The 26,791-nt window shown below is 43.9% G+C and overlaps 2 protein-coding genes across 6 annotated transcripts in view; both read left to right on the forward strand.

The window, feature by feature from the left end:
* Sun3 (Sad1 and UNC84 domain containing 3) overlaps positions 1–7,789 on the forward strand; it is a 34,217-nt gene extending 26,428 nt beyond the window's left edge. For all 3 annotated transcript variants that reach the window (XM_036201184.1, XM_036201185.1, XM_036201182.1), the window contains 4 exons: positions 1,345–1,460; positions 2,755–2,922; positions 5,921–6,013; positions 7,490–7,789. In XM_036201184.1, the coding sequence (XP_036057077.1) occupies positions 1,345–1,460; positions 2,755–2,922; positions 5,921–6,013; positions 7,490–7,609 (497 nt within the window). In that variant the 3' untranslated portion in view covers positions 7,610–7,789. The remainder of the gene's footprint in view (positions 1–1,344; positions 1,461–2,754; positions 2,923–5,920; positions 6,014–7,489) is intronic.
* A 6,137-nt stretch (positions 7,790–13,926) lies between these two features.
* Positions 13,927–26,310, forward strand: Hus1 (HUS1 checkpoint clamp component). Of its 3 annotated transcripts, none has more exons than XM_036201621.1 (8): positions 13,927–14,022; positions 14,456–14,583; positions 14,663–14,839; positions 16,105–16,215; positions 17,174–17,248; positions 21,425–21,524; positions 23,250–23,369; positions 24,844–26,310. In XM_036201621.1, exons 1-8 carry the CDS (start codon positions 13,971–13,973, stop codon positions 24,924–24,926), a joined length of 846 nt encoding a protein of 281 aa, XP_036057514.1. In that variant the 5' UTR covers positions 13,927–13,970; the 3' UTR covers positions 24,927–26,310. The 3 variants fall into 3 exon arrangements, with proteins under 3 accessions (XP_036057514.1, XP_036057515.1, XP_036057516.1); XM_036201622.1 differs by having other exon boundaries at positions 16,108–16,215; XM_036201623.1 differs by having other exon boundaries at positions 13,957–14,072.
* Positions 26,311–26,791: the final 481 nt, after the last annotated feature.

Raw genomic sequence — 26,791 nt, forward strand, 5'->3', positions numbered from 1 at the left:
TGAAAAAGACTAAACAAACAACAACAAAACAAAAACAAAAGCAAAAAACAAAAACCTAAAAATGAATGAATGAAAATAATGAATAAGTATGAGTTTCTTTAAAACACACAATTCAATTTTTTTTTTCCCCCATGGGAGGATTGTAGCTGGGAATCAGATGTATGCAAAAGGGGTTTTCCTGTCCAGTTGGTCATACAAGTAGGAATATTAATTAAGATAAAAGATGCCTGCTTTGATTTCAGTTCTAGAGAATAAGCAATTGTAGGAAAAGTATGTCCTAAATATTGTATAACGTAAGACTGTTACTCAAAACTTTTTAATATATGTTTTTAATTGTGTGTGTGTGTGTGTGTGTGTGTGTGTGTGTGTGTGTGTGTGTGTGTGTGTGTGTGTGGTGTGTTCATGGAAGCCGGAGAAGTCCCCGGTGTCTCTGGAGCTGTAGTGAGCTACCTGAAGTAGGTTCTAGGAATTAAACCCTCTGGAAGAGCTGACCACTCTCTTAACCACTGAGCCATCTTCCTAAATATTATTCAGTGTCTAAAATTACAAGTTTAAGTGGGAAATTTGTATTTCCCCTTGCTGCACTTGGCAACCATGGGCCCACATTTAATATTTCAAACTGTGCTATCACAGAAAAAGTACATAAACTAGATACCTGGTCAAGAACATGGGCATTAATACAAGTGCATGGACCTCAGTGTTAGGCTGTGTTACTCAAGTGAGATTTGAAGAAGCGATTTGCATTTTAAAACTTCTCATGTCTCAAGTATGTTTCCTTGCTAAAATGAAATAACTTGAAGGGATTATGTTTGGTAAATATTTTTACATTTCTTTGATTACAATTATATCTCCTACAAAAAAATTAAAGACTAATAAACTTACATAATTACTGTCACAAACATAACATGAATGGCATGCGTGTGGCATGGTGTTGCTGCTTTTTCCATTTTTGAGTTGAACAAGGCTGACAGAAAGTCTGATTTTTCTGGATGATGATAAATATAATATATATTAATTTTAGCTTTGATTCAATTGCTCCAATATTTAAGACATTTTGTGAAACTAGAAATTGCAAACATGACTTTTTGTCCAGATATGGTGTCACAGACCTTTACTCCAAGCACTAGGAAGCTGAGGCAGGAGGACTGCTACAAGATCAAAGTCAGCCTTCAGTCCCTGGTGAGACCCTGTTTCAAAGCCAAGAAACAAATGAGCAAACACCTTCTGAAAAAGATAGACTGTCAGTGGTACTGGCCTAACTGAGGCCTGTGTGTGGATTTGACTTTCCAGAGATATTAAAATCCAGATGCCATGTATTAAGTTTAAAATCTTTTGAAATTTTAGGAGCCTCTGTCATTGAAGCTGGGACCTCAGAAAGTTACAAAAACAATAAAGCAAAACTGTACTGGCATGGGATAGGGTTCCTCAATTATGAGACACCACCAGACATGATTCTTCAGGTAAGTGCTAAATGGGACGGCGATGTCACATCTATCGATGTCACATCTATCTTCAAATTTTGTTATCAAGGTCCATGATGGTATTAATGTCTAAAATGGAGGCAATAACATCCATGATACCTACAGAACCTAGGCACTTCTTACATTTCTATACCATTTCGATTATTTATCATAGAGTACTAAACTATAATTATTGTGTTTTTGAGTTCAGAAAACTAGACTTTGTCAGAACAGGGAATTCCATACCTTTCACTTTCATTGATTCTGTGACCTCCCTTTTCCACTGAAAACTTCAAGCCATTCAACAAACATTTGCTAAAAGAGGCTGTCCCCCAAATGCCAGGCAGCATTAGATACTATGCCAATCACATATTCTCACAGAGTTGACTAGAACAGAAATGTCCACCTAGCCTTTTCATTCACTTGGAAAGATCATGACTATCAACACACTATGAGCCACATATCAGAGGGTGCTTTCAAATTGTATCTTCAGAGTCAAACCTACAATCTCTTCTTGCCAGGTTACAATTTTACATCTAATAAAAGAAATATTTTGTTTTTGTTCTTTACCACCAGTTCCTCCATCACCACTATTATCCACCATTGTCATCTCTTCGTCAGCCATCACTAGGATCACCCTCATTTCCATTGCCACCATCATCACCTCTACCATAAACACCATTGTCTCCTTACTCATCACCACCAGCACCATCCAAACCACAAGCACTATCATCACCACCAGCACCACCAGTACCATCCAAACCATGAGCACTATCATCACCACCAGCACCACCAGTACCATCCAAACCATGAGCACTATCATCACCATCAGCACCACCAGTACCATCCAAACCATGAGCACTATCATCACCATCAGCACCACCAATACCATCCAAACCATGAACACTATCATCACCACCAGCACCACCAATACCATCTAAACCATGAGCACTATCATCACCACCAGCACTACCAATACCATCCAAATCATGAGCACTATCATCACCATCAGCACCACCAGCACCGTCCACACTTCTACCTCTGGCTGCCTTTTAGCAGTCTAGTAACAGCGGTGAAAAAAAAAAAAACAAAAAAACAAAAAAACACACTGCTGTGGTAAAGGCTCTGAAGTGCAAAGTACTCTGGGTGAAGAACTAGACATAGGGTGTTTGGGAAGGTCTCCTATTTTCTAGATGTCCTAAGAATCTTACAGTTGCTAGTGATGAGGTGTTTGGCATTGAAAGATTAGATTTATGCACCCAGAAAAGAGATTAATTTCATGGTTTCCTTCTAGCCAGATGTCCACCCTGGAAAGTGCTGGGCCTTTCCAGGCTCCCAAGGCCATATCCTGATCAAGTTAGCCAGGAAGATCATCCCAACAGCAGTTACCATGGAGCACATCTCAGAGAAGGTGTCCCCTTCAGGAAATACCTCGAGCGCACCCAAGGAGTTCTCTGTCTATGTGAGAAGCTGTCTCAACCTGTCATTCAGTGTGGATTGAGATAGAGGGTGTTTGACTGGGAAGGAAGAGCTAGACTCGTGTCTCTGGGGATTGAATTTAGGGCCTCTTGTAGGCTAAGCTAGAACTCTACTACTAAGCTATTGCCAGCCCTGGACTCTCGTTTTAATTGTGCACTAACTTCTTGTGTATTATTTTACTTCAAGGGCTTTTGCCTTGTTAGTTACAAACTGGGAGGATTGGACCAGATGATTTTTATGTTTGACTTTATATTTTTACTTTACAACTAAAAGTTATACATACACCTATTTCAGAATGCTGGCTATTTACATGAAGTTCATAATACACCTTCCTGCTTCTCTCTGTTCCCAATTCTTTTTATCTCAAAGCTCCGATTAGCAGCAGTTTTTCCTGTTAATGAGGTACCTGCTTCCATATTTTCCTTTACTGTTATTTCTTAATTTTTCAGTGTTAGATATTATTTGATGGCTCCCTCCAGTGGAAGATGAAAAATGACATCTTTTCTGTGGCTCTGCCCATCCACTATCTTTGTCTTTAAAAAACAGGTTCACAGAGATATAATCCACATAGCATAGGACCATTTGAAGTACACATTTCAGTGGTTCCAGTATATGTATATTCACAGTTCTGAGTCTACCATTACAATTTTAGAACTTTTCTTGGTTTTTTGAGACAGAGTTTCTCTGTGTAGTTTTGGTACCAGTCCTGGATCTCACTCTGTAGACCAGGCTGGCCTCGAACTCACAGAAACCCGCCTGGCTCTGCCTCTCAAGTGCTGGGATTAAAGGTATGAACCATCACCGCCCAGGCCAATTTTAGAACATTTTTGTTGCCTCCCAAAGGAACCTGATATTGCTTAATTTTCAGCTCTCCTCCCCATCACATTCCTACCCCTTGGCGACCACTAAAGGACTTTGACTCATAAATTCACCTGTACCGGGCATTACCATTATCATACGGTTTTGTGTGCTCTCTAGTGAATGATTAACACCGTGCTTGCAAGGTTCAGCTACATTGTAGCACTTGTCAATATTTGACTTCTTTTTGGAAGCAAAGAATAAATATTTGATTGTTTGTATTTTACTTATCCATTAGTTGGTAGACATCTAAGAGTTATTTGGGCTTTTATGAATAGTGAGACGGTGAATATTTGTGTGCAAGAGTTTACCACGGATGTTGGGCTTTGTTTCTGTGGAATACATATTGGATTACAACTCCTAAACCTGTGTTTCATGTTTGAGGCTCAGGCGAATACAGATGAATGTCTTTTTTTGTTTGTCTCAATCAGTGGTCAGCGTTTTCCTGGTGACTACTCGGCGTGACTTTTTGTTGAGCCATAGAGCCTTTGAAAGTTACTTTTTTACTGAACACATTTTAAAACATTTCCAAAGGTGTTTGCCACCTGTTTGTCTAATTTGCTCACTTTGGTACATTTCTGTCTCTAACACATTGCCAAGCTCTTCCTCAGAGGTGCGTATTCCCCATTGCTAATTCAAGTCAGATTAATGGTGCTTCCCTCCACCTTCTGCCTTCCTCCCAGCCACCCCGTTGGAGCTCTTCACCCTTTGGCTCCAATCTGATGACTGTTAGATGAGCCTGGTGCATGGCTGTTACTGCAGGGTCTCATTCCTGCATCCTGAAGTCTGTTCTCATTTTCCTTTTCTGGTTCATAGTCCATCTCTGAAAGACAGTATCTATTTTACTTTAACACCTATGTACAATTTTCTTCCATCATAATCATACTCTCTAAGACTTTGATTTCCATAAATATTGCTTATTTAGAGTCTTTTGTGTTGGCAATATTGTCTTCTTTGCATCTGAAGACACTGATAGCAGAGTTTAGTATCATCTGTTTGTTTACAGGGTCTCTGTTGATCTTTTAAGTTGCTTTTCTTGAATGCCTTGATGCTCCTTTGAAGCCAGGCAGCACAGTCAATGCAGATGACTCTGAAAGGATTCCTGCATGTGGCAAGTGTCAACCTGGCTGGTCTGCACAGGACAGACCTCAGCTACACAACCAGCTGGCTCAGGGAAAGATCTCTGGCAGGGGTTGGTGGGCAGGGACTGCCATGGACTGACAGCTCCCTTTGTTGAAATGACAGTCAGCCAAGCCTCAGATCTGAGTCCCTCTGCTCTCTGTCCTCTAGCTTCCCATGGCCCAGATCCCGAGCCTTTCTGGGCTTGCAGCCTAAGTCCCTGTGGTGCTAGTGTATCCTCAAGCTACAGGAGTTGGTGTTTCCGTCTGCTGCCCTTTGACCTTCCCCATGGTTTTTGTCTGAGTGCCTGCTCCCATTTTTCCTCGAAGGCTTAGGCCTTACCTCTGTCCTTTGATATGACTGGCTAGAGGAGTCTGGAGCCCACTTCCTGTACCCACCAATGCTTCTAATTGCATGCTGCTGAGGCTTCCCAATTGCAGCCTCTGGTGCTCACATGCATTGCAGGGTTGAGTTAGGGATGAGTTTTGGCAGGCCGGGCACATCTATGTTTACACACTACTGTTCCTTATTTGCAGGCATCCGGGCTGGTTCCTCCAGGCAGGAATCATTTAGCAATAACAAGTCTTTCCCATTTTCCTTCATATTGCAGAATTGGTGAACCAAGCGCTTCCTCTGTTGCTCTTGGTCCTGTTTACTTTGAAACAGGGTCTCTCACTGAACTGGAAACTTGTCACACCTTGCTGTCCTCTTGCTGGCCAGTCACCTAGCTGTCCTCTTGCTGGCCAGTGGGTTCTCAGGTTCTGTCTGTCTCTGATCCCCAGTGTTAGGGTTACAAGCACAGGCAGCCCTTTTCACATGGAAACTGGGGATCTGAACACAAGTCTTCAAGCTTGCACAACAAGCAGTGTTATCCTCTGAGCCATCTCCCGGGCTGCAGCACAGGCAGGTGAACTGTTCTGTTTGAACCCCCGCCCGCATCCATTGCCTTCCAGAGAGCACCCACCTGCTGGTTGCAGCCTCCATACCTGTTGATCTCTTTGCAGGGCATTCTGAAAAAATGCGAAGGAGAAGAAATGCTCCTAGGTCAGTTTACGTATAACAAAACAGAAACAACCGTTCAAACGTTCGAGCTCCAGGTAAAAAGCCACTGGGAAATGCTAAGTTCTGTTTGGCCTCATCACTAAGAGGGATTTGCTAGAACTGCTGCCTGAAAATAATTGCGACTGAAGCAAAAGCTAAGGAAGGCTGTCATGAATCCATTCTCTGCTTCAAATGCTCACATGTATGTTAATGTGCATCATTTAACAGTATGTTATGGGTGCACAATTAATTAGAGTAGACAATTACAAAAGCAATTTCTAACTCATTCTCATTTGCTCCTATTTTCCTATGTATTGAAGTTCTTAGTACTTTTTTTTTAAATAGTGCACCCAGCACATGAACAAGAAACAATCTACCATATGAGCAATTCAGTTTGATAGTGACTGCCTCGTCTGTCTTGAGTAAAGGGGCTAGCTTTGAAGGTGTGATGAGGTGGAGAGAGGGAAAAATGAACTCAGTCAATATTTAATGCCAGATAATATAGATAAATCTTTTCTTCCTAAGCCAATGGGGGAAAACAGCCACGGTTAACTGATAAACTTCCTGAAGTGCATTAAAATGTGTAAAATATCTCTTCATTATTTATAGTTAGCCATAGGAATTGACGTAACTGAAGAGAGGTAGAAAGCATCTCATACTATGTAAGGATAGGTGTTAATGATACTTTTTGGTTAACAATAAAATTAGTCCAAGCCCCACCCAAACCAAGTGCCTAAACAGCTCTGATCTCACAGACAGAATCACACCACAGATAGAAAAGTCTTTAGGACTGTACTAAGCAAGTAAAGCTTTTCCTTGGTAGTTTGTCTTGGACACTACAGCATAGTGATGGTTTACATAGCATTTGCTCCGAGTTCAGGATTGTAAGACATCTTGAGATGGTCTTAACTATGTAGAAAGTTAACCCTGACTTCTATGCAAATATTATGCCATTTTATATAGGGGACTTGAGAACCCATGGATCTAGTTATCAACAGGAGTTCCTGGAAGCCATCTTCCTAGATACCAAGGGATGGTTAATTATGATGAATGAGCATATCTGTAGAGTTCTATGTCTTATTTGCATATCCATATAGGTTTGGATTCATATTAGCTTTGAGTTTTGTTGAGGCTGTGTTTATTTTCGTTTTAATGAAACTGGGTCTTGCTATGGTAGCTCAGGCTAGCCTTTAACTCATGTTTCTTCTACTTTGGCCTTCACAGATGGTTTTAAGGGTCTTGTTTTCATACAACTATCCTTTTATTGGCACAGCAGTGAGTGTGAGGAGGGGAGTCAGCCACAGTGAGGGCCCCTGGTGTGCTTAGACCTCCTGAACACCTTCATGCCCCAATATCTATCTGGTCATGAGCTCTTCCCTTCCAGTAGCTCCTTTCCCCATCCATTAGAGCACTATTTGAAAGTACTTGTGTTGGGGAAGGAAAGAGGAGCCCACATTCCCCACTATATCTGTGTTCATTGGGATTCCTTGAGAGCAGCTTGTATAAGTCATTCATGTTTTCTTTGTTTCCAGAATGCAGCTTCTGAGTCTTTGTTATGTGTGAAACTTCAAATCCTCAGCAACTGGGGACATCCAAAGTATACTTGTTTGTACAGATTCAGAGTCCATGGCATCCCCAGTGATCACACTTAGAGGAGCTGGTGCAGAAGGTGGCAGCTGTGCAGCCAGAATGTCCAAGGATGCTTGCCATTCCCTTACATCAGATTGCACCCCTAAGAACCAAAGATTTGGAGTGGGAGGGAAGCCTCACACTCACCCCTACTAGGCAGTAAGAAGTAAATGGATTTTACTAATAAAAACATGAAAGTCAATTCAACACCTTCTGGTAGTTCACTTTGAGCATCCGGAGGTGAGTTCGTATTTAGAAGAGGGTCACCCTGGGAACCCACCACAGCTTCTGCACTCTAAGTTATTGGTCCTCCACATCAGGCACAACACCCACTATCGCCACTGTTACCCAACCCTTAGCTACAGCCTCTGGGCCGTGGAAGTGGAGAAGCCCCAGATAATGTTTAAGTTAGAGATAAAAGTCAACAGCAAGTTCTGGTCGTGAATTTGATGGACTCCTCGGAATTCAGTACTGTCCCTTTAAAAATTACAAATGGGCCGGCCTCGTGGCTCAGCTGAGGAAGGCCCTTTGTGGCCAAGTCTGATGAACTGAGTTCAGTCCTCAGAACATACATGGTGGAAGGAGAGATCCAGCTCTCCCAAACTGTCCTATGACCTCCTATGCAAAATAAATAAATAAATATAATAATTATAAAAATTGCAAGCAAGTAGAATCTGTAGCAATCTGTTAGATGTGAAACTGCTGCATGTAAATCAAACCAACACATAAATAAAAACAATGATCAGATGTAGCTGCAAGTTTTTCTGTGTCCTGCCTGGCCTGCAGTCAAAACAGATTTCTCACCCACAGTCCCTCAGCCTTTTATAAAATAATCACACAGAGGCTTATATTAATTAAAACTGCTTAGCTATTAGCTCAGGCTTCCTACTGACTAGCTCTTATACTTAAACTCATGCCATTTTTGTTAACCTATATGTTGCCACACGTTCTGTGGCTTTACCTGTGTGCCATTACATGCTCCTCCCTGGATGGCTCGCTGGTGTCTGCCCACTCAGCCTTCCTCTTCCCAGCATTTTCCTTGTCTGCTTATCCCACCTATACCTCCTGTCTGGCTACTGGCCAATCAACATTTGGGAAAAGGCATTATTCCACAGCAATCAGATCAAGGGCATAATTTATAAAAGCCACAGCAAAGACCATAAGCATCCGGTAAAAGAAAGGAGAATTTGTATGAGGGAAAGGCCCTATGTAACAGAAAATGATTAAAAGCTTTCAATAAAGGGCAAGCCTGGTTCAGCTGTGAAGACATCAACTCTCTCTAATCTAATTTAGAATTATAATGATCTCAAGTAAAACCAGAAAGTTATGGTGCAGTCATGAGACAGTAATGGGTAACAGGGCTCACCTGCAGAGTCGTGGCAGAGCACATGGCCAGAATCTGTGAAGCTCTGGGTTCTATCCCCACCAGGGGAGCAAGAAGAGTCATTGCTAAAAAAAAAAAAGATTCATAAACATCTGCACGAAATTGGTATTACAATTTTATTTTAAAAAGAATTACTTCTGTGCATAGAGGCAGAACACCTGGAATCCCAGCACTAGGGAAACTGAGGCAGGGAGAGCCTGAATTTGAGGCTGGCCTGGGACAATTAGACAGTCCTTATCTCAAATAAAAACATGTCTTGACCATCAGGATGGTTCAGCCAATAACATAGGCTATCCTCTCTGACGATGAGAATTTGATCCCTGGAACTCACACGATGGGAAGAAAACCAACTCATGCAAGCTGTCCTCTGATTTCCACAGGCACATCATGGCATGTAGGCCAGGGCGTGCACACACACACACACACACACACACACACACACACACGCACGCACACAACACATAAAATAAATAGATATAAAAATATGCTTACCATGCCATGATTTAACAAATGGCTCACTTTTGAAAAAGAATATTGTTCTTTTTTATTTATATTTTTAAAATATTTGTATGTGATATGATGCACCATGGATCTGTTTTCAAATTCTGCAAAGTGAAGAAAAGAAGTAGGAAGGTGGAAAAAGAAGGTATGTGTGAAATGGTCACTGAGGTGGATACAGCTCTCCGTGGGTGTTACTGTCCTGTGACATTCACATATGTTGACATGTCAATGTTAAATTGGCTTTGGAAGAGCAAAATATGCATGGTTTTAAAACCTCAGAAGGTAGAATCCCAAAAGATTAACTTGATTCTAAATTTCATAACAATGCATCTATTATTCATTGAGAATCTGTATTAGGAAGTCTGGCCTTTGTAATACGAGTGGCAGATATGTTTCCGTCTTCTTTAAGATTTATGTGCAATGTCATGTCATTATTTACAGAAACCTGAAAAAGTATCATCAGATGATGAAGTTCTGTGACAAAGGCTTAAAACCGTAGTTAGAACCACGTAGTGTTGGGACACTGGCACTTCAGGGGAGCTGGCAGGTCCAAGACTAGATTTCTTTCTTCTTTCTTTCTTTCTTTCTTTCTTTCTTTCTTTCTTTCTTTCTTTCTTTCTTTCTTTTTTTCTTTTTGGTTTTTCCAGACAGGGTTTCTCTATGTAACAGCCTTGGCTGTCCTGGAACTCACTTTATAGATCAGGCTGGCCTCGAACTCACAGAGAACCACCTGGCTCTGCCTCCCCAGTGCTGGGATTAAAGGCATGCACCACCACCGCCCGTCCAAGACTATATTTCTAACTGTGTGAGCAGTAAGCTGCAAACTCACAGGCACAGAGTCTTAGTTTTCTCTTGCTAATGTTACAATACTATGAACTTGTAAGTTATGAGGAAAAACTGTGATTTCTGCTCACAGCTCCGGTAGTTTCTGAAGGATACATTTGAAGGATCAAGACTCATGGGAAGAGCAGGAAGCTTACAAGACCTAGACAAACTGGCTCTGTGTCAGTCCACCCAGGAGATAACATGTAATCCACTAACCATATGAATGGTTAACCGGTCAATGAGTGCGGAGCCATAATCACCACTTAGTGCTCTCACCCACAGATATAACAGGAATCACTCAAGGGAGGGAACAAACCATATTAAAGGCATAGCAACTGAGCAAAACCAAGCAAATGGCTTGGAACAATTATCTAGCCATTAAGAAAACAAAATGATTTCTTTATTTATTACTTTACAATGTGATAAATCCCCAATATAGCATGGTAAATTATTTACAAGTGGGTAATGAAACCATAAAAGCTTTAACAAAACTGGGGCTAATTCTTGTATGATATTGGATACAGGAAGCTACAAAAGCATAAAAATTTTATATAAACAACAGCGTTGCAAATAAAATCTTAAACAAGATGGAAACACATCTGCCACTCACATTACAAAGGCTAATTTTTCTAATACAGACTCTCAAGCAGCAGCACTAATGTGAATCCATCATGGAAGTTTTACGTAGTTGATCAGTCCATAGCAAATGTTGGTACATATAGTCTGCACCCACCCAATACTGGTCTGTTTCCTCCTGGGTTGGATGTGATCCTTCTCAAGTCTTTGTCCCTCTGCACTTTGTGTTATAGTGCTAGTGTGCTGCACTAATGCAATTTAAAAACCTATGGGATTTACTGAAGAGTTTTTATTTGACATCCAAAAGACGAGGAGTCCCTTGAACAGCTTCTGAAGCAGAAACACATTCCTGAGACGAGGGTGGTTCTCAAAAAGACATTCACTTGCGCCATCTCTACCATGTGAGTTTCCACCTCACTGTTCTCTTGTGTAAACAATAAGATGAAAACTGACTTCCAGATTTGCTGTAGAACTCTGAGCGATGCCACTTTCTTTCCCTCTGGGGTAGGTTTTTCAACACTCACTGCTAACAAGCCCACAAAGAAATGAGTCTGTCTTCCCCCGAGACTGCTGCGGATGATCAGGCATGTGACAGACACAGCCACGCCTGCTTTGGGTAACAGTGAGACCTGCAGCTCACCTAGATAGCAGCTCTAAAGATGCCACTTCCCTCACCCCCAACTGTATATACTGAGTGCCATTTTATATGTAATGTATTTCCTAAGACAAGATCAGGTAGGATGTTTTACTCCTAGAAGTAAACATAACACTAATATTGCTCTGCAGATCCTCATGTGACAGAATGACTCATCCTGAAGATTTGAACTTTATAAAAATCAAAAGCCCATTTACTACCTAGATGGAAAATAAGAAGCAGACATTGCATTAGAAAATACTCTGGCACATAGGACTTCTGGAATTCTCCAGAGTGGTTTCTTGAGAAAATCATTTGGAAAGAAAATATGGAAATGCCAGCATATTTAAATATCAATTCTGAAATCATTAACTTTGCTTGCTAAACCTATTTAGCTTAATTGCAAGAATATATAAGATTAGTGTTTTCTTCTAAGAAAAGATTGTTATAGCTTACGTATATATTTGTTGAGCAGAATTCTTATATTATTTGAGATTCATCAATAGGGAAAGTATAATCACCACCATCATTATTATGCACATCTCTTCTTAGGAATTTAAATTTTTGTTTTGCCATTTTATTGCATAATATTAAGCAATTTCAAATAGAGATCAGATATAATGCCACACTGCTTACAAAGTTTATTTAAACACAGTCTTTAGGAACTAGTGAGATGGCTCAGTGGTAAAGCTCTTGCCTTGAAATCATAGGAAACCAAGTTTGAATCCTCGCTTTGAACATATAAAAACAGCCAAATGCTTAGCTTAGCAAACACTTGTAATCCTACCATTCCTATGGTGAGACAGGAGGCAGAGACAGAAGATCCCCAGGAGCTCAGGCTCCTGCTGGCCTGGGGTATTCATCAGCTGAGGGCTAAGACAGACCCTGTCTCAAACAAGGTGGAAGGTGAATCCCAAAACCAGAGCTTGTCCTTTGGTGTTCACATGCGCTCCAGTGCATGGATGATCCTGAGTGCGTGCATGTACACATGACAGTATAGCCTTTAATCACAAAATACATGTAACAGTTACCTTATTTCTTAAGTTCTAAATAAAAAAGCAAATTTTGGTGAATTCAAAAGTAATATGTGGCATTTGGCTTGCCAACCACTTGTATGTCATAGAGTAGACTAGAATTTAGCCTCGTGTCATATATTTCATTATACCAATAGTCTGCACTATCAGCTGTTTTATTAATATCTTAATTCTCTGTACCAAGGTAGAGACAAATTTTTAATTTTTTTTTTTAAATTTACTGTGTGTGTGAATGTGAGCATGCTCATGCCAAGGTACACATGTGGAAGGGAGAGGACAACTTTTGGAATTACACCAAGGCTCAAACTCAGGCCTTCAGGGTAAACACTGTTACAGCTGAACCTTCATGTAACACCCCCCCCCCCCCCCCCCGAGATCTAGTTTTATATCATTTTCAAAGGACTTTAAGAATATTTGGGGTGGGAGTTGAATATGTAGTGACTTGGAAGAATGCTTTACCTAGAAAGTGGGGGAAGCCTGGGAGTTTAACCCCAATGTCCTTTTGAAAATATTACAGCTATAACCCTTGAAAAAAACCAAGTGTTCTATTCTGGGTTAAAAATTATTTTTTAAAAAATTCTAAGGACACTATACTAAGAAGGCTTTTGTTTGTGTTGGGTGCCGGATTAATGAAAAGTCACAACTGTGTTCAGCAAGTGATCTCCAGAGAGAGAGACAGAGACAGAGAGAGAGAGAGGAGAGTGAGGAGAGAGAGAGGGAGAGAGAGAGAAAGGGAGAGAGAGGGAGGGGGAGAGAGACAGAGAGAGAGAGAAAGGGAGAGAGAGGGAGGGGGGGAGAGAGAGACAGAGAGAGAAAAAGGGAGAGGGGGGAGAGAGAGGGGGAAGGGGGAGAGAGAGGAGAGGAGTCCTACTCTCTTTCTTTTTTTCTTCCCTCCCCCTCCTTTCTATCTACCCCTTTCCTTCTTTCATTTTCTTTCTATTTAAAATACTTGTTGACATAACGTCACTAGGATGCCCAGGCAGGTCTCCACCCTGAGATCCCCTGGCCTAAGCACCCTCATTAGCTAGGGCTAAGAAGAATTTTATAGGCTCTGATGAGTTTCTATAGAGACAAAGGTGCAGAATTATCACTTTCCGTCAGTGGTCTTCGGGCATCCTACCAAGCAATGTGCTGAAGGTTTTAAAACGTTTCAAACAATTTTCAAAACTTCAAAATGGTCCGTTGCCAGGAATCCAGGGGTTGTTCAGGACGTGACTTCCCTGCACCCGGGGTGTGAGGGTCGCCAAGGCTGAGGACGCCCCCACCCCCTACCTCCGTCCGCCTTTGACCTGGGCGAGCGGCGGGCGGACCTCTCCCGCCGCACCGTCCCGGCGGAACCTCTGAGCGAGCGCCCGCGTTTCCCCGCCGGGACGTTCCGGAGGGACTATCGTCCGCCGTGGGCCGAAGCTGCTGCCGGCTTGGAAGCCGCCATGAAGTTTCGCGCCAAGATCGTGGACCTGGCTTGTCTGAATCACTTCACACGTGAGCTGGCAGGGCTGCGGGGAGCGAGCGGAGAGTGCGGCTGCAGCCCTGTGAGAGGACGGGCGGGGTGGAGGGCACAGTTGGGGCCCGTCGGCTGGGAGGGCGGCCCTGAGGGCGGGCGGATGTCCACCGGGGACCGTGCGCTTGGCAGTGATCCTCACTCTTCCTTCTGCCGGGACTGTGCCTAATCTTGCAAGCAGGCAGTTCTGTGCCGCAGTACCCAGCTGCCCCCACGTTTATGTGGAATGTGGCCCCCGGTTGTCAGTTGTTCTCTGAGACTGTTTCATGATGGGACACTGGTGCTGTGGGCTGTGGGCATCGCAGGGTTTTCCGGCAAGATGTCAGCGGCGTTGAAGTACTAGCGTGATCCGTGACCGGTAGGCTACCCGGTTGTGCAGCTTAGTAAGTGCTTACTTTATCCCCCTCGCTACAGGCGTCAGTAACATGATAGCCAGGCTTGCCAAAACCTGCACCCTCCGCATCAGCCCGGAGAAGCTGAACTTCGTCCTTTCGGACAAGCTGGCCAGTGGTGGGGTGAGCATGTGGTGTGAACTGGAGCAGGTGAGCAGGAACACCCAGAGGCCCTGGGCTCCAGCCAGGAGTGCCGAAAACGCCATAAATGCCTGTTTCTGTCCTGCAGGAGAACATTTTTAGTGAATTTCAAATGGAAGGAGTCTCTGCAGAAAACAATGAGATTTATTTAGAATTAACGTCAGAAAACTTATCCCGAGCCTTGAAGACTGCCCAGAACGCCAGAGCCTTGAAAATCAAGCTGACTAACAAACACTTTCCCTGTCTTACAGTGTCTGTAGAGCTGGTAAGTAAGAGGACAAAGATTTCTGAAGTTAATTCATGGCTTCATAACTTTTTGTGTGTTCTTAGAGCTAATTAGAGCATTCTGAGTAATTCCAGTTGTCTTCATCAAGCAGTAGAAGTGTGACATATGATATTCCCCTAAAGGTTATTCCTAGAAGATTGTGGAAGGATTTACAAGAACCCTCTGTCCCAAATTCTGATATTAAGTTTGAATTTAAATAAACTTTCTTAAGGAAAAGCAAGATGTAATATACAATACTTGTCTGAGGAAGAATACAAGATACTTTAGTTTATTTCTTCTTGTTGTTGTTTCAAGACAGGGTCTCACTATATAACTCTGGCAGTCTCAGAATTCACTGTGTAGGCCAGGCTGACCTCAAACTTACAGAGATCCACCTGCCTCTGCCTCTTGAGTGCTGTGTGTGCCACTATTCCTGGCAATACTTTGGTTTCTGAGTTTTAGAGATGTATCTAGAAATAATCATGGTTTATCTTTTTAGTGGTGTAGAAACTGCAGAATGCTGAGGGTGTGGTACACAGTGGTGTCTAGGTGACCCAGCAGATTTGCCTCTGTCTATCTCCTGGGTTTATGAATTCGGACACTGTTTCTTTGCCTGAAACCCTGTCCCCTCATCTTCAGCTTCCCAGAGCCTGTGTGCCTCTTTAGTTTTTGTGTCCTCCGAAGCATCACCCCAGAGGGTTGTCCTTCACTCCCCTCTGGCAGCCCTCCCTCATCTAGCCTCCTCCCTACTCTCCCTCATCCAGCCTCCTCCCTACTCTCCCTCATCCAGCCTCCTCCCTACTCTCCCTCCTCCAGCCTCCTCCCCACTCTCCCTCATCCCACTCTCCCTCCTCCAGCCTCCTCCCCACTCTCCCTCATCCCACTCTCCCTCCTCCAGCCTCCTCCCCACTCTCCCTCATCCCACTCTCCCTCATCCCACTCTCCCTCATCCCACTCTCCCTCCTCCAGCCTCCTCCCCACTCTGCTTTCTTCAGGCTCTGATGAGCATCTGGTGCAGCTTTGCGCTCTTGCCTTCTAGTTGCTCCATTTGTTCCACTGGGGCCTGTTGTCTCATTCACCACACTTCTCAGGCTCACAGGACCCAAAGCAGAACAGATGCACCATGCCAATAGTATTGGCTGAATAGATTTTGAGAGGATGAATTAAGAACATTCCATTTGGAATTCAAAAGGTTTGGCATCAGTTCTTGTGTTTCGGTTTTCTTTTAGTGTGGACAACATAAAGTACTGTGACTTTTTTCTTAGCAGTTGTCCTCATCAAGCAGCAGTAGAATTGTGACACATGATATCCCCATAAAGGTTGTTCCTCGAAGATTGTGGAAGGACTTACAAGAGCCGTCTGTCCCGGACTCTGATGTAAGTGCTGTCTGTTGTTCAACACACACTAAAGGGCAGGAGTTGAACTCTCCCGTGCATGTTGTCGTCTTGCGGCGTGTGTTTTGTTTGAGTTTGTACAGTTTCTGAAAAGAACAGAAGTCATTTAGCAAGGCTGCAGATGTGAGTATGTAACTTTTGCTGTCTGTGTAGATCCTGTTACAGAGCCGGTTCCCATTTAGAAATGCCACACTTTCCCTACAAGAGTGCAAATGCCTTGCTCACTGACAGCTGGTAGACAAAGGAAACAGAGCCTAAGTTATGCTGTGGAAGACAGTCTGTACTTACCATGACTCTGGGCCTTAGGCACAATCTCATGTTTCACAGGCCTTGATGAAAGAGCCAGAAAAGGCATTTTGTTGACTTGGAGCTTAGGTTAACAGTGACCTTCTAGGAACCTCAGAGCCATTGCAAATAAAGAGGATGCCAAATGGTCCTTTGTCTCTTGCATATATGTAAGGAAATTAAACAGATACTAGATGAAATGTGTAGTTGACTAGAAGGTGTCTTTATAGGTTTGGAAAAAGCCAACATTACATACAGCACTGTTGGTAACATAGCACAAATGAGTTGTGATAATGACTGGCTGTATGTTAAACAGTACACAGAAGGCCCCTGAGTCCTGTAAAACATTTCCCAGAAGAAGGCTTCTTGCTCAGCACTTGAGCTGTATTCCCCTTGGACTTATATATAGGTATCTCTGTACTGTGTTTCTTCGTGAACCAGAACAATGCTCTTGGGAGTATGGTCACCATGGTAACCAGAGCCAGGTATCCAAGTATCTTTATTTCCTTGAATAAGGTAGTGAAATGTTCAAAATTTTAAAGGAACTTTATGTGGAAAATTAAAAAAGTTAAAAATTAAAAATTGCTTGAGTACCTGTCACTATAGACTATATTAAGATTTCTGATACTTGTGATTTCTCTTACTCGTTTTTTAGGTGAGTATTTATTTACCAGCCTTGAAGACTATGAAGAGTGTTGTGGAAAAAATGAGAAACATCAGCAATCAACTTGTAAGTGATTACTCCTGAAAAGAACCCAAGCGAGCTCTAGCCATGTGGGTGGCTTGTCCTGGGACAGTGGCAGCTTCACTGTAGACCCAGGAGTGGGTGGTCCCTCGCCACCACAAGGTGTCTCAGTTGGTGGGTTTCTCTCACCGAGGCCCCTCTGGGGAGGACGACGGAGCTTGGTGTTGAGCTCTGGCCCTTAGGGGCCTGTTCTAATGCCTTTCAGCTCTCATTCGCTGGGGACAGCTTGCCCTTGATCCCTCGTGTTTATAGGATACCAGGAGCTTGCTCCGACAGTTCTGGTATTTTGTTTCTTGTAACTTGGACAAACACTGCAGTTTTTGCTGGTCCTTTATTTGATGCTGAGGATTAAACAGAAAGCTTTATGCAAATGAAGCACATATTCTACCGCCAAGCTGCATGAGTAGTCGAAGCCCCAGTATCTTCACATGTTAATATGCATGGGCACATTATACACTAACATAGATGGATTCCCCTTATTTTTCTATATATTTTTGAAGGCCCCAAAACACCACAACAGTGATGGAAAATTATGAGGACTATCATCATTCACATATGAGCATATCCTGAATTCCACCTTTATTCACTCCTTAAAAATCACATTCCATTGTGTTCCTGAATCTTTTCAAAGCCCCTGCCCACCTGATCCACAAACCATTGACTTTCCCAACCTCCAAGGCCACATCTCTGGCAGCCAGGCCCTCCTGGCTGATCCATACTAGGCTGGCCCTGTCGTCTGCCCTCTTAGTACCCCTTCATAGGTTTTGTTTCTGCTGTTTTACACTCAGTTGCTGTGCCTCATCTCCTTGGAAGTGCTCAGCAATTGGCAGTGTTCAGCCCAAGCTCCATGTGGCCCACTGGAAACTCCCTGCACTGAGCTTTTCTCCAGCATGCCTGTAAATCCACCATTATCTTGGAATCTCCAGAAGTGCCAGCTTCAAGGAAGGGATCTACTGTGTTCTTGCATGGATGAGAGTAACAGTTTAGCTCCTAGGAATCGTCACATCACGGAAGGATTTTGAAACCTAGAAAGTGGGCTTTTTTAGATGGTGTTGTTTTCTCTGGAGGCCTCACTTCAGAGCAGTAGTCTCTGGAGCTGCCACCTGAATGGAAAACAATTTCGCTTGAAGTAGCTCGCTCTGCGCTGGCAGCGGTGTTGATCCAGTTGTCAGGCCAGCTTCCTCTAAGGATCCAGTTGTCAGGCCGGCTTCCTCTAAGGTACCCGGGACTTCTAGGAGGTTCAAGAGGTCCAGCGGGAAAAGTCAGGCACTGGATTGAGGGATCCATTTGCTTGTTCTTTCTGTTCCATGGAAATGGTCAACAAAGTGGAGCATGAGAAGTGTGTAGTGACAGCAGTGGCAGTTGTTTCTCTTTTGGCATGTCAACAAATAACCAGATGCATATGAGATCTTTCCGGGTGCCTGGGAAGCCAGAATTCTAAAGAACTAAGTAGATGCCTCCAGGAGAAGTGGCATGTCTTAATAGTTTGTAGAATAAAGACCTCACAAAGCTAGGAAATTATCTTGGTCCATTTCCACATTTATGGTGAAACCTCCCAACCTCACTGACAAACCGTCAGTAAAGGATCATTGTTGTTTTAATCTTAGATGGTCTCTTAATAAAAAACCCAGAGCCACATGTCAGGGTGAAAGCTGAAAGATCAGAGACGCAGAACAGCCAGCCACTAGTTCTTACCTCTACAAAATCCTCAGCCTAAAGAGAGTGAGTTCCTGTTTCCTCACGCCTTATATACCCTTCTCTGCCCTGTCATATTACTTCCTAGGATTAAAGGCATGTGTGTTTCCTAATTAAAGGCATGAGATCTCAAGTGCTGGGATTAAAGGTGTGTGCCAACACTGCCTGACCTCTGTGTCTAATCTAGTGGCTGGCTCTGTTCTCTGATCCCCAGGCAAGTTTATTAGTGTACACAAACTATCACCACAGATCATGACTGAGTCCCATACAAGGACACTGCATAGAAGATGGGTAAGGTCCAGATTCAGAAGGGGCTGGGGCTGCTGTTGCCTTAGCACTGTGTTTCTGGTTTGGTTGTTGGTGTCTGCCTAACTGGTCTATAGAAAGGCCATATGCAGTGTACGGTCAGCATTCTGCCAATCAGTAGCACAAACACGCTACCTAATCTGGAAAGGAGGTGGGCATCCGTGCCAGTAGGACATCCTCTGGGCATGGCAGGCAGGAGATGAAAGGTCAGTGAGAGGAAAGGAAGTCACCTGGCACAGCTCTGCAGTCATGCTGTGGGTTAAGACATGCAACATCAGCATGCCTGGAAACTGGTCAGCACATGGTGTCCCCCATGCTTGTTCCAGACTATTTCTGAACTCCAAATCTTCCTCATTCTAGAAACACAATGTGGTAAGTTCTTTGAACTCGGATGAGTTCTTATGTTGAGCTTCTGACATTATACCTGGAGTTTAAGCTCTCAGTCATCTCCTCTAGTCACTTCCTTGCAGTCAGAAGCTTTCCTGTTAAGACTTCTTTCAGCAACCCAGAGCTCTTCTTAACCCACTGTCCTATAGTCCGCTTTGACAGTCACCAAAACAAAATGTAGACAGCAATGCTTGTGAATGTTCTGGGGTTCTCCCTGGAGCTCTGTAAAGCTCACGTGTGGCCTGTGTCCATTTGTTTCCAACAACTGTAAATTTGATGGCTTCTGAAAAACCGTGGTGTTAGAAATAAATACCTATTAAGAAAGCAGCTTGCGTTGGCTCTAGATTCTCTGCAGGCATGCGTACTTTTATGCTTTCTTCAATTTCTTTTTCTTTTTTTTTTTTTTAAGATTTACTTATCTATGTATTATGTATACAGTGTTCTGCCTGTATGTATGCCTGCATGCCAGAAGAAGGCACTAGATCTCATTTTAGATAACTGTGAGGCCACCACATGGTTGCTGGGAATTGAACTCAGGACCTCTAGAAGAGCAGCCAGTGCTCTTAACCTCTGAGCCATCCCTCCAGCCCATCTTCAAATTCTTAAAGTCTGAGTAATGGAACATTAGATTTCAACTCACACATAATCCAGAGTGCCGGACACATGATGCATTTAGTCAGCATGTGAAAGAATTAACAGGAGCCCACGCCCTGAACATACTACTCAGAGCCATTTTCAGATGCAGATTTCTGTACTATCACGCACATCGACATGTTCAATTTCCTTAGCATCAGGATAAGATCTTACTTTTGCCTGTGGCTCCCTTAATCATCACTTTAGTTGACTGCTGACTAATTGTACTGGTACCTACTATAAACCACCTCTGAATTCACCAGAGCGATAAAATGCTTGTGACAGCGGCACTGCAGCCCCATCATAGGTCATAATGCCTCCAGCCCCAGGTTTCACTTAGCTTCCCCTCTCACTGCATCACAGTGCTTCTCACCCTAAATCCTCCAGTGAGCCGCTCCTACAGAGTGTTTCCAGCATCACATCTGAAGTCACATCCAGCAGAGCACCCGTCACTAAGCATTGCTACAGGACAGTGTCAGAAAACAGGCAACATTAGCATGCCCTGGAAACTGGTCAGAAGTATAGAGTCTGGGCCCAGGCCCGAATCTAAAGTCCATCTTAACCAGGTCTCAGGGGTTCTCATGCACACAAGTGTGATGATGGTGTGGGGAGGTGGCTGCTCTTCTTGCAAGAGCCATAGACACAGCCTACCATGCTTCTTGTACTAAATGAGAAAGGAGAAAATGGCATCTCTGAAGGATGCATAGTTTTGGTGGTTTGATCCATCCTTCTTGATCCTTTTTACTCATATAATGTTCTTTCTCTTACCTGCCAGAGCACTTGTCCTGTTCGGTTAGGATCCTTTCACTCCATGCCTGCTATAAGGGAGCCCTCCCCTCCCCTCCCCCCCCATCACTTTGCCGGGGCCTCCAGAGCCCTGATCCTTGGCAGAGTGTCCCAGCCAGGTCCCTCCCACCTCCCCATACTGAGTTCTCCACTAGGGGGTATCTTCTTGGTTTTAGGGGATTTCTGAGTTCTGGGCTCTTAGAACTTCTCTCTGTGGTTGATGCCTTGGGGGCTTCAGTGCCCTGTGTGGTGTTAGGTTTGTGACACTGCCTTGTTACCCAGCTTTTGTGGAAGCTGGTACCTACATGTTGTTGTTTTTTCTCTTTCCAATGTTGAATTTTATTCAATTTGCAGATTATTGAAGCAAACCTGAACGGAGAACTGAACCTAAAGATAGAAACAGAGTTGGTATGTGTGACGACACATTTTAAGGATCTTGGAAACCCTGTATTACGTGAGTTTTCTTATGGGTTATATTTTTCTTCTCATAAATAAATTGTTTCAATATATATTGATTCTCTTAATGAAAATATTGAAATTTGGTTTTCTTGTTTCACACTTGAGAAGGGGTAGAGATTAGATGTTCTGTCCCTGTGACATAATGAGGCGCAGTTAGTACTAGGCAAGGGGCCAGGCCACCAAGCATTGAGGGTTTGCAGAAGGGTGCTTCCCTCTTCTGGGATTCAGGTCACAAACAGTGACTTCCAAAAGTTCAAAAGCTCTTTGTAGTTGGCATTTTCTTTGGGTCGCTAACCAGCTCCCAAAGACACAGAGACTTATTATTAATTATGAATGCTCAGCCTTAGCTTAGGCTTGTCCCATTAGCTCTTTTAATTTAATTTAACCTGTTTCTACTTATTTTCCGGCCTCTTTACCTTTCTTTCATTCTGTATGTTCGACTTTCCTGCTTCCTCTTGTCTGGCTCGCTGGCTCCTGGGGTCTCTTTTCTTTCTTCCTGGAGCCTAATCCCTCCTCCTACTTAACTCTTCCTGCCTGGAAGTTCCGCCTATACCTCCTCCCTTGCTATTGGCCACTCAGCTTTTTGTTAGACCAATCAGGTGCCTTAGGCAGGCAAGGTAAAACAGCAACACGTCTTTGCATAGTTAAACAAATGCAACACATCTTTGCATAGTCAAACAAATATTCCAAAATGGTTCTTCATTTGTCACTGTGCTCTAAAAGGTTAAGATTCTCGTCTGGACTGGAGTCAAAAGTTGTGTTTCTTATTTTCTCCTCTAGTCAATTCAATCCCTGCAAAGTTAGATTGGCAGATACAGATGTGATACAGATGAACTTGGTCATACTTTTCACCTTATAAAGGTCAGGAAGGAATGTGCAGTCAGTTCAGTGAGCCTTGAAGGAAGGGGTGGTTGTGCAGCTTGGTGAGCAGTGAGCCCAAATTAGAGACCTCCTCTCAAAGAGGGAAGCAGCCCAAGGGCCAGAGGAAAGGTATCTGGAATGATGGGAGGAGGGCCAGTTTTTGATACATGTGTTGCTAAACAGATAAGAGGACTCCATCCCTTTTAGAATTATGCCTGGTTATTGTAGGTTTGCTTTCACATAAGCACAGATCTTACCATAGCCTTGAAGGAAACATTTACTTCGTAGTGAGGGGCACATTGCTCCAGCACAGTGAAATCCATAGCATGGAAGCTCTGACAGTGGTGTGTGGAATGTCCTTGGCTTTCATGCGGTTGTGTTTGCAGTACTTACTGAGTCCAGAGCCTCTGCGTGCTAGGGAAGTGATCTACCACTGAGCTACATCCCCAGCCCTGACTTGAGTTATTCGGTGTCAGTCATTTTGTTTCACAGGCACAAAGCAGGTTATCAGCACTAGAAAGGCTGATTTCTGTTGTTTGTTCTACTATGTAGAGTTAGAAATCTGGCATTAGTCATCTGCATTTCAACTTTTGAATTCATATTGAACTACAATTTTCTTTTGTGCAAAGAGGTGACTGAATTATACTTCAAGACGTTTTAAGTGAAACTCCTATGGTGGTTACTGTATTTTAAACAATTCAAATACCTGCTGAATGAGTGACATTTACAAATTGTAGTCTACTAGGTTGCTCAGAAGAGCAATGGGGTTGATCAGTTCATTAACACCCATTGCATATTTCTTAGTTCCTTGTTATGTCCAGAGATTTTTGGATTAAAAAAAAAATTCATGTTATTTCAGCCTCTGAGAGCGTCTCTCAAAACAGACACCCCGAAGACATGGCCCAGGTGCACATCGACATAAGGAAGCTCCTCCAGTTCCTTGCAGGACAGCAAGTGGCTCCCACCAAGGCTGTGTGCAGTGAGTTTGAGCCTCCAGTACTCCCTCTAGTCTAACATGCGTGCAGTCTTCTAAGTGTAGCTATGCCCAGTTCCGGGAACTCGAGCGCCCTGGGCAGTCAGGTCGTAAAGTTTCCTTGAGCTAGAAGAGGTATCTGGAGACACTGAAGAGTGATGGCGAGCAGTGAGGTGCGGGACTGGCAGTGGGCTGGATGATGTCGCTGTAGGGCAGTGGGCTCTCCTGCGGTGTTGTCTGCACAGTGCAAACTATCTCCCAGCCCTGACTTTATCAGATTTGACATAATCAGAGTCCGGTTTATGCCTTTTCTAGATCTGAGTTTCAGCTTGAGGCATTTCTGCTCCTTTCATTGCCCACCTGACCTGTGCTCACTACCAAAGTCTCCTCGGTTGTTGCTTATTGATGGTTTCGTCCTCGTCCTGACTCTGGTTGCACACTGCCCTGTTCCTCTTCACCTGCTCTCGCTACTAAGCCAGGAAGTTCATCAAGAGCTTCTCTTTGTCTCCTTATTTTGTTTTATTTTAAAAAAGGCATAGCAAGGTCACATAGATGTGACCTCCCTCCCTGTGTGGAAAGTGCCCAGGATGACCTCTCATTCATCACAAAGCTGAGGAAGATGACCTGGGGCTAGACCATATAGTGATGGAACAGAGTTCTGGGTAGCTCTGTCAAGGACCAGCTTGTCTGAAAGATGTATCCTAGTTACTGTTGCTGTGATGAAACACTGTGACCACAAGCAGCTTGGGGGTGGGGGGAGAGGGTTTATTGACTTACACCTCTACATCTCTTTTCATTATCAAGCAGCTCGGGAACCTGGAGGCAGGACCTGACGCACAGGCCATGGAGGGGTGCTGCTTACTGGCTTACTCCTCCTCATGGCTTGCTCAGCCTGCTTTCTTATAGAACCCAGGGCCACCAGTCCAAGGATCGCCCCACTCCCAATGGACTGGGCCCTTCCCCATCAATCACTAATTAATCAAATGCTCTCTGTAGACTTGCCTTCCACTCAGTCTTACAGAGGCATTTTCCCAGTTGAAGCTCCCTTCTCTCTGATGACTAGCTTGTGTCAAATTCACATAAAACCAGCCAACACAGGATGAGAAAGCACAGGAGAGACTGTGAGCGTCTGTGGGGTGAGGATACAGGGACAGTTTGGTGGTATGTGGTGTAGCCTGTCAGAGTGCACAGGACCACAGCATTCAGACTGTGTCTGTATACTTTGGTCACCTCACTGTGGGTACCTGCCTTTACCAGGAAGGCCACTTTGGTTAAATCAGCCCGATTTCTCCCCTCCAGCCTGGGCAGCCTCCTTTGTCATCACTCACACTGTCCCCAGTGGGTAGCAGTAGCCTGTGCTCTGACCCCTCGTGAGCCCTCAGAGGGAGCAGGCACCAAGTGTAGGAGCTGTCCATGGCAGAGAAGCTGTCGTGACAGGTGAGGATGAAAAGCTGTCTTTAACATCTGGGTCTTTTTCTAGATATTGTGAGTAACAGAACTGTGCATTTTGACTTGCTTCTGGAAGACATCTCCCTTCAGTATTTCATCCCAGCCTTGTCCTAGCCCCATCTCACCAGACCTGGGAGCGCAGAGACATTTGCCGTGATGAGAGAAGCACCGGATGATGTGGTCAGTCAGCTGCCTGTCCTCACAGCACCACAGACTGGTACTGGTGGGCTTATTTCTCCCCCTATGCTGCTTAAAGGTCAAGTGGAATGAATGAAGTACAGTTGGATAGTCATTCCTTCATAGCACTCAAAACCACCACCTGTGCCTCATCCCTGGGTTTAAGACATTAAGAAGAAAAGGTGGAATTTATTTTTTATAGGGTCTTTTGTTGTTTTTGTTTTCCATTGGTGCTTGAGATGAGACCAGGGCCTTGTGTGTGCTAAGTACATGCTCTGCCACAGAGTTGCTCCCAGCCCTATCTAAAATTTCCGTAGTAGTTTGTCACGGAAGTTGCAAAAATCATCATCCCTATAGAATTGGTGTTGAAGTCAGAATGCACAGGAGTACTGCCCAGCTAGTTTCGCGCTCAGTCCTCGGTATGGAGTAGCTGTCTGCTTTCAGATGTTAGTGTGCGCATCTCTCCACCCCCACACGTCTGGGAGCTCAGTGCAAACTAGACAGCCGCTCTGTCCCCGGCAGCATGCCTGGCTTCTCATCACACTGTGAGCATACAGCTGCAGCCTTGCCCAACTTACCGAAGAGTCAAGTTCATTTCCTTCTCACTGCCTACAGAGCCGGACAGCCTGGGGAACCTACAGACTCTCACAGCCTGGAGAGACTGGGAGCCTGAGAGCCCAAAGGCCAGCCCAACCAACCCAGGTCCCGTCTTGAACTGGTCCTTTTGTGTGCTTTCTGCCTGAGCCCACTTTGGTTTTAGGTTATAACTTATTTTATGTTTTTGTAGTGCTCAGGATCAAACCTAGGACTGGGTACATGTTAGGCAAGCACTCCTCTATGCCAGACTATACCCCCAGTCATTTAAATTATAATTTTGCATAATTCTTCCACAGTATCAGATCTACCCTGCTATAAAGCACATTGTTTTGCATAAAACGCTTGAAGCTTGACCATCATGGGCAAAGCTGTGTTCTCCTTATTGGAGCTGGCTCACGCTGGAGGGTGTACTTTCTCCAAAAACACCCTAGTAGGCTTCCTGTTTTGACTAGGTGTCAAGTGTCCCATGGGGTGGCAACAGAAACTGTTTTATAACATCAGAGTCAAAGTTTAAGTTGCCTAGGATGAGATTTTTTAAAAGGGGATGGGGGGACAAAACAAATTAGAGCATTTCTTTGGGGGCTTTTCCATATTATTTAGGGAAAGTACTGGTCCTCAAGTGCTGCTGGGATTCTCTTTTGCTGTTTCAGTTTTTATTAGGTTCTCATGCAGTAAAGCTGGCCTTGAATGAGTTGTAGCTAATATTGGCCTTGAACTCCTGAGCCTCCCACTCCCAAGTGTTGAGAAGACCGATGTGAGCCACCATACCTCTGGCTCTTCTGATATTTAATAAGATATATTTGGTTAAACTAACATTTTAGAATTAGGAATTCTTTAATTGGTAAAGCATTTCTCTCTCCTTTGGCTTGTAATGAAAGGAAATCCAGGTACGATGATAGAGGCTCAAAATCATGATGCAAATGAAATTCAAGATGTTCCCTATGAAGCTTGTTTCCGTCTGTGCCTCACTGGTCACTGACGTCCCCACTGTGCCACATTCTGATGGAGATGACATTACAGTAACGTAGCATGAGGGAGAAGAAGCCTTCCTCGGCAGTCAAGAGGCTGTGGTCTTTCTGGTTCTTGTCACAACTTTCTGCATAGTGTTCATGGCTTGTATCTCACAGCTGTAGTCAAGGGAGGGAGCTTGGAGCTACTTTGTGGAACCCCATCCTGAAGTGAGATTGTGTGAGAGCAGAGAAATC

The sequence above is a fragment of the Onychomys torridus genome, chromosome 10 (genome assembly GCF_903995425.1).
Source record: "Onychomys torridus chromosome 10, mOncTor1.1, whole genome shotgun sequence".
NCBI lineage: Eukaryota > Metazoa > Chordata > Mammalia > Rodentia > Cricetidae > Onychomys > Onychomys torridus.

Excerpts from the sequence above, each read along its gene's own strand:
- Hus1 (XM_036201621.1), top strand. The coding sequence starts at position 13,971 with ATGAAGTTTCGCGCCAAGATCGTGGACCTGGCTTGTCTGAATCACTTC. Across the intron at positions 17,249-21,424 it reads GAAACATCAGCAATCAACTT|ATTATTGAAGCAAACCTGAA; the intron begins GTAAGTGATTAC and ends TTCAATTTGCAG. Across the intron at positions 21,525-23,249 it reads TCTTGGAAACCCTGTATTAC|CCTCTGAGAGCGTCTCTCAA; the intron begins GTGAGTTTTCTT and ends ATGTTATTTCAG.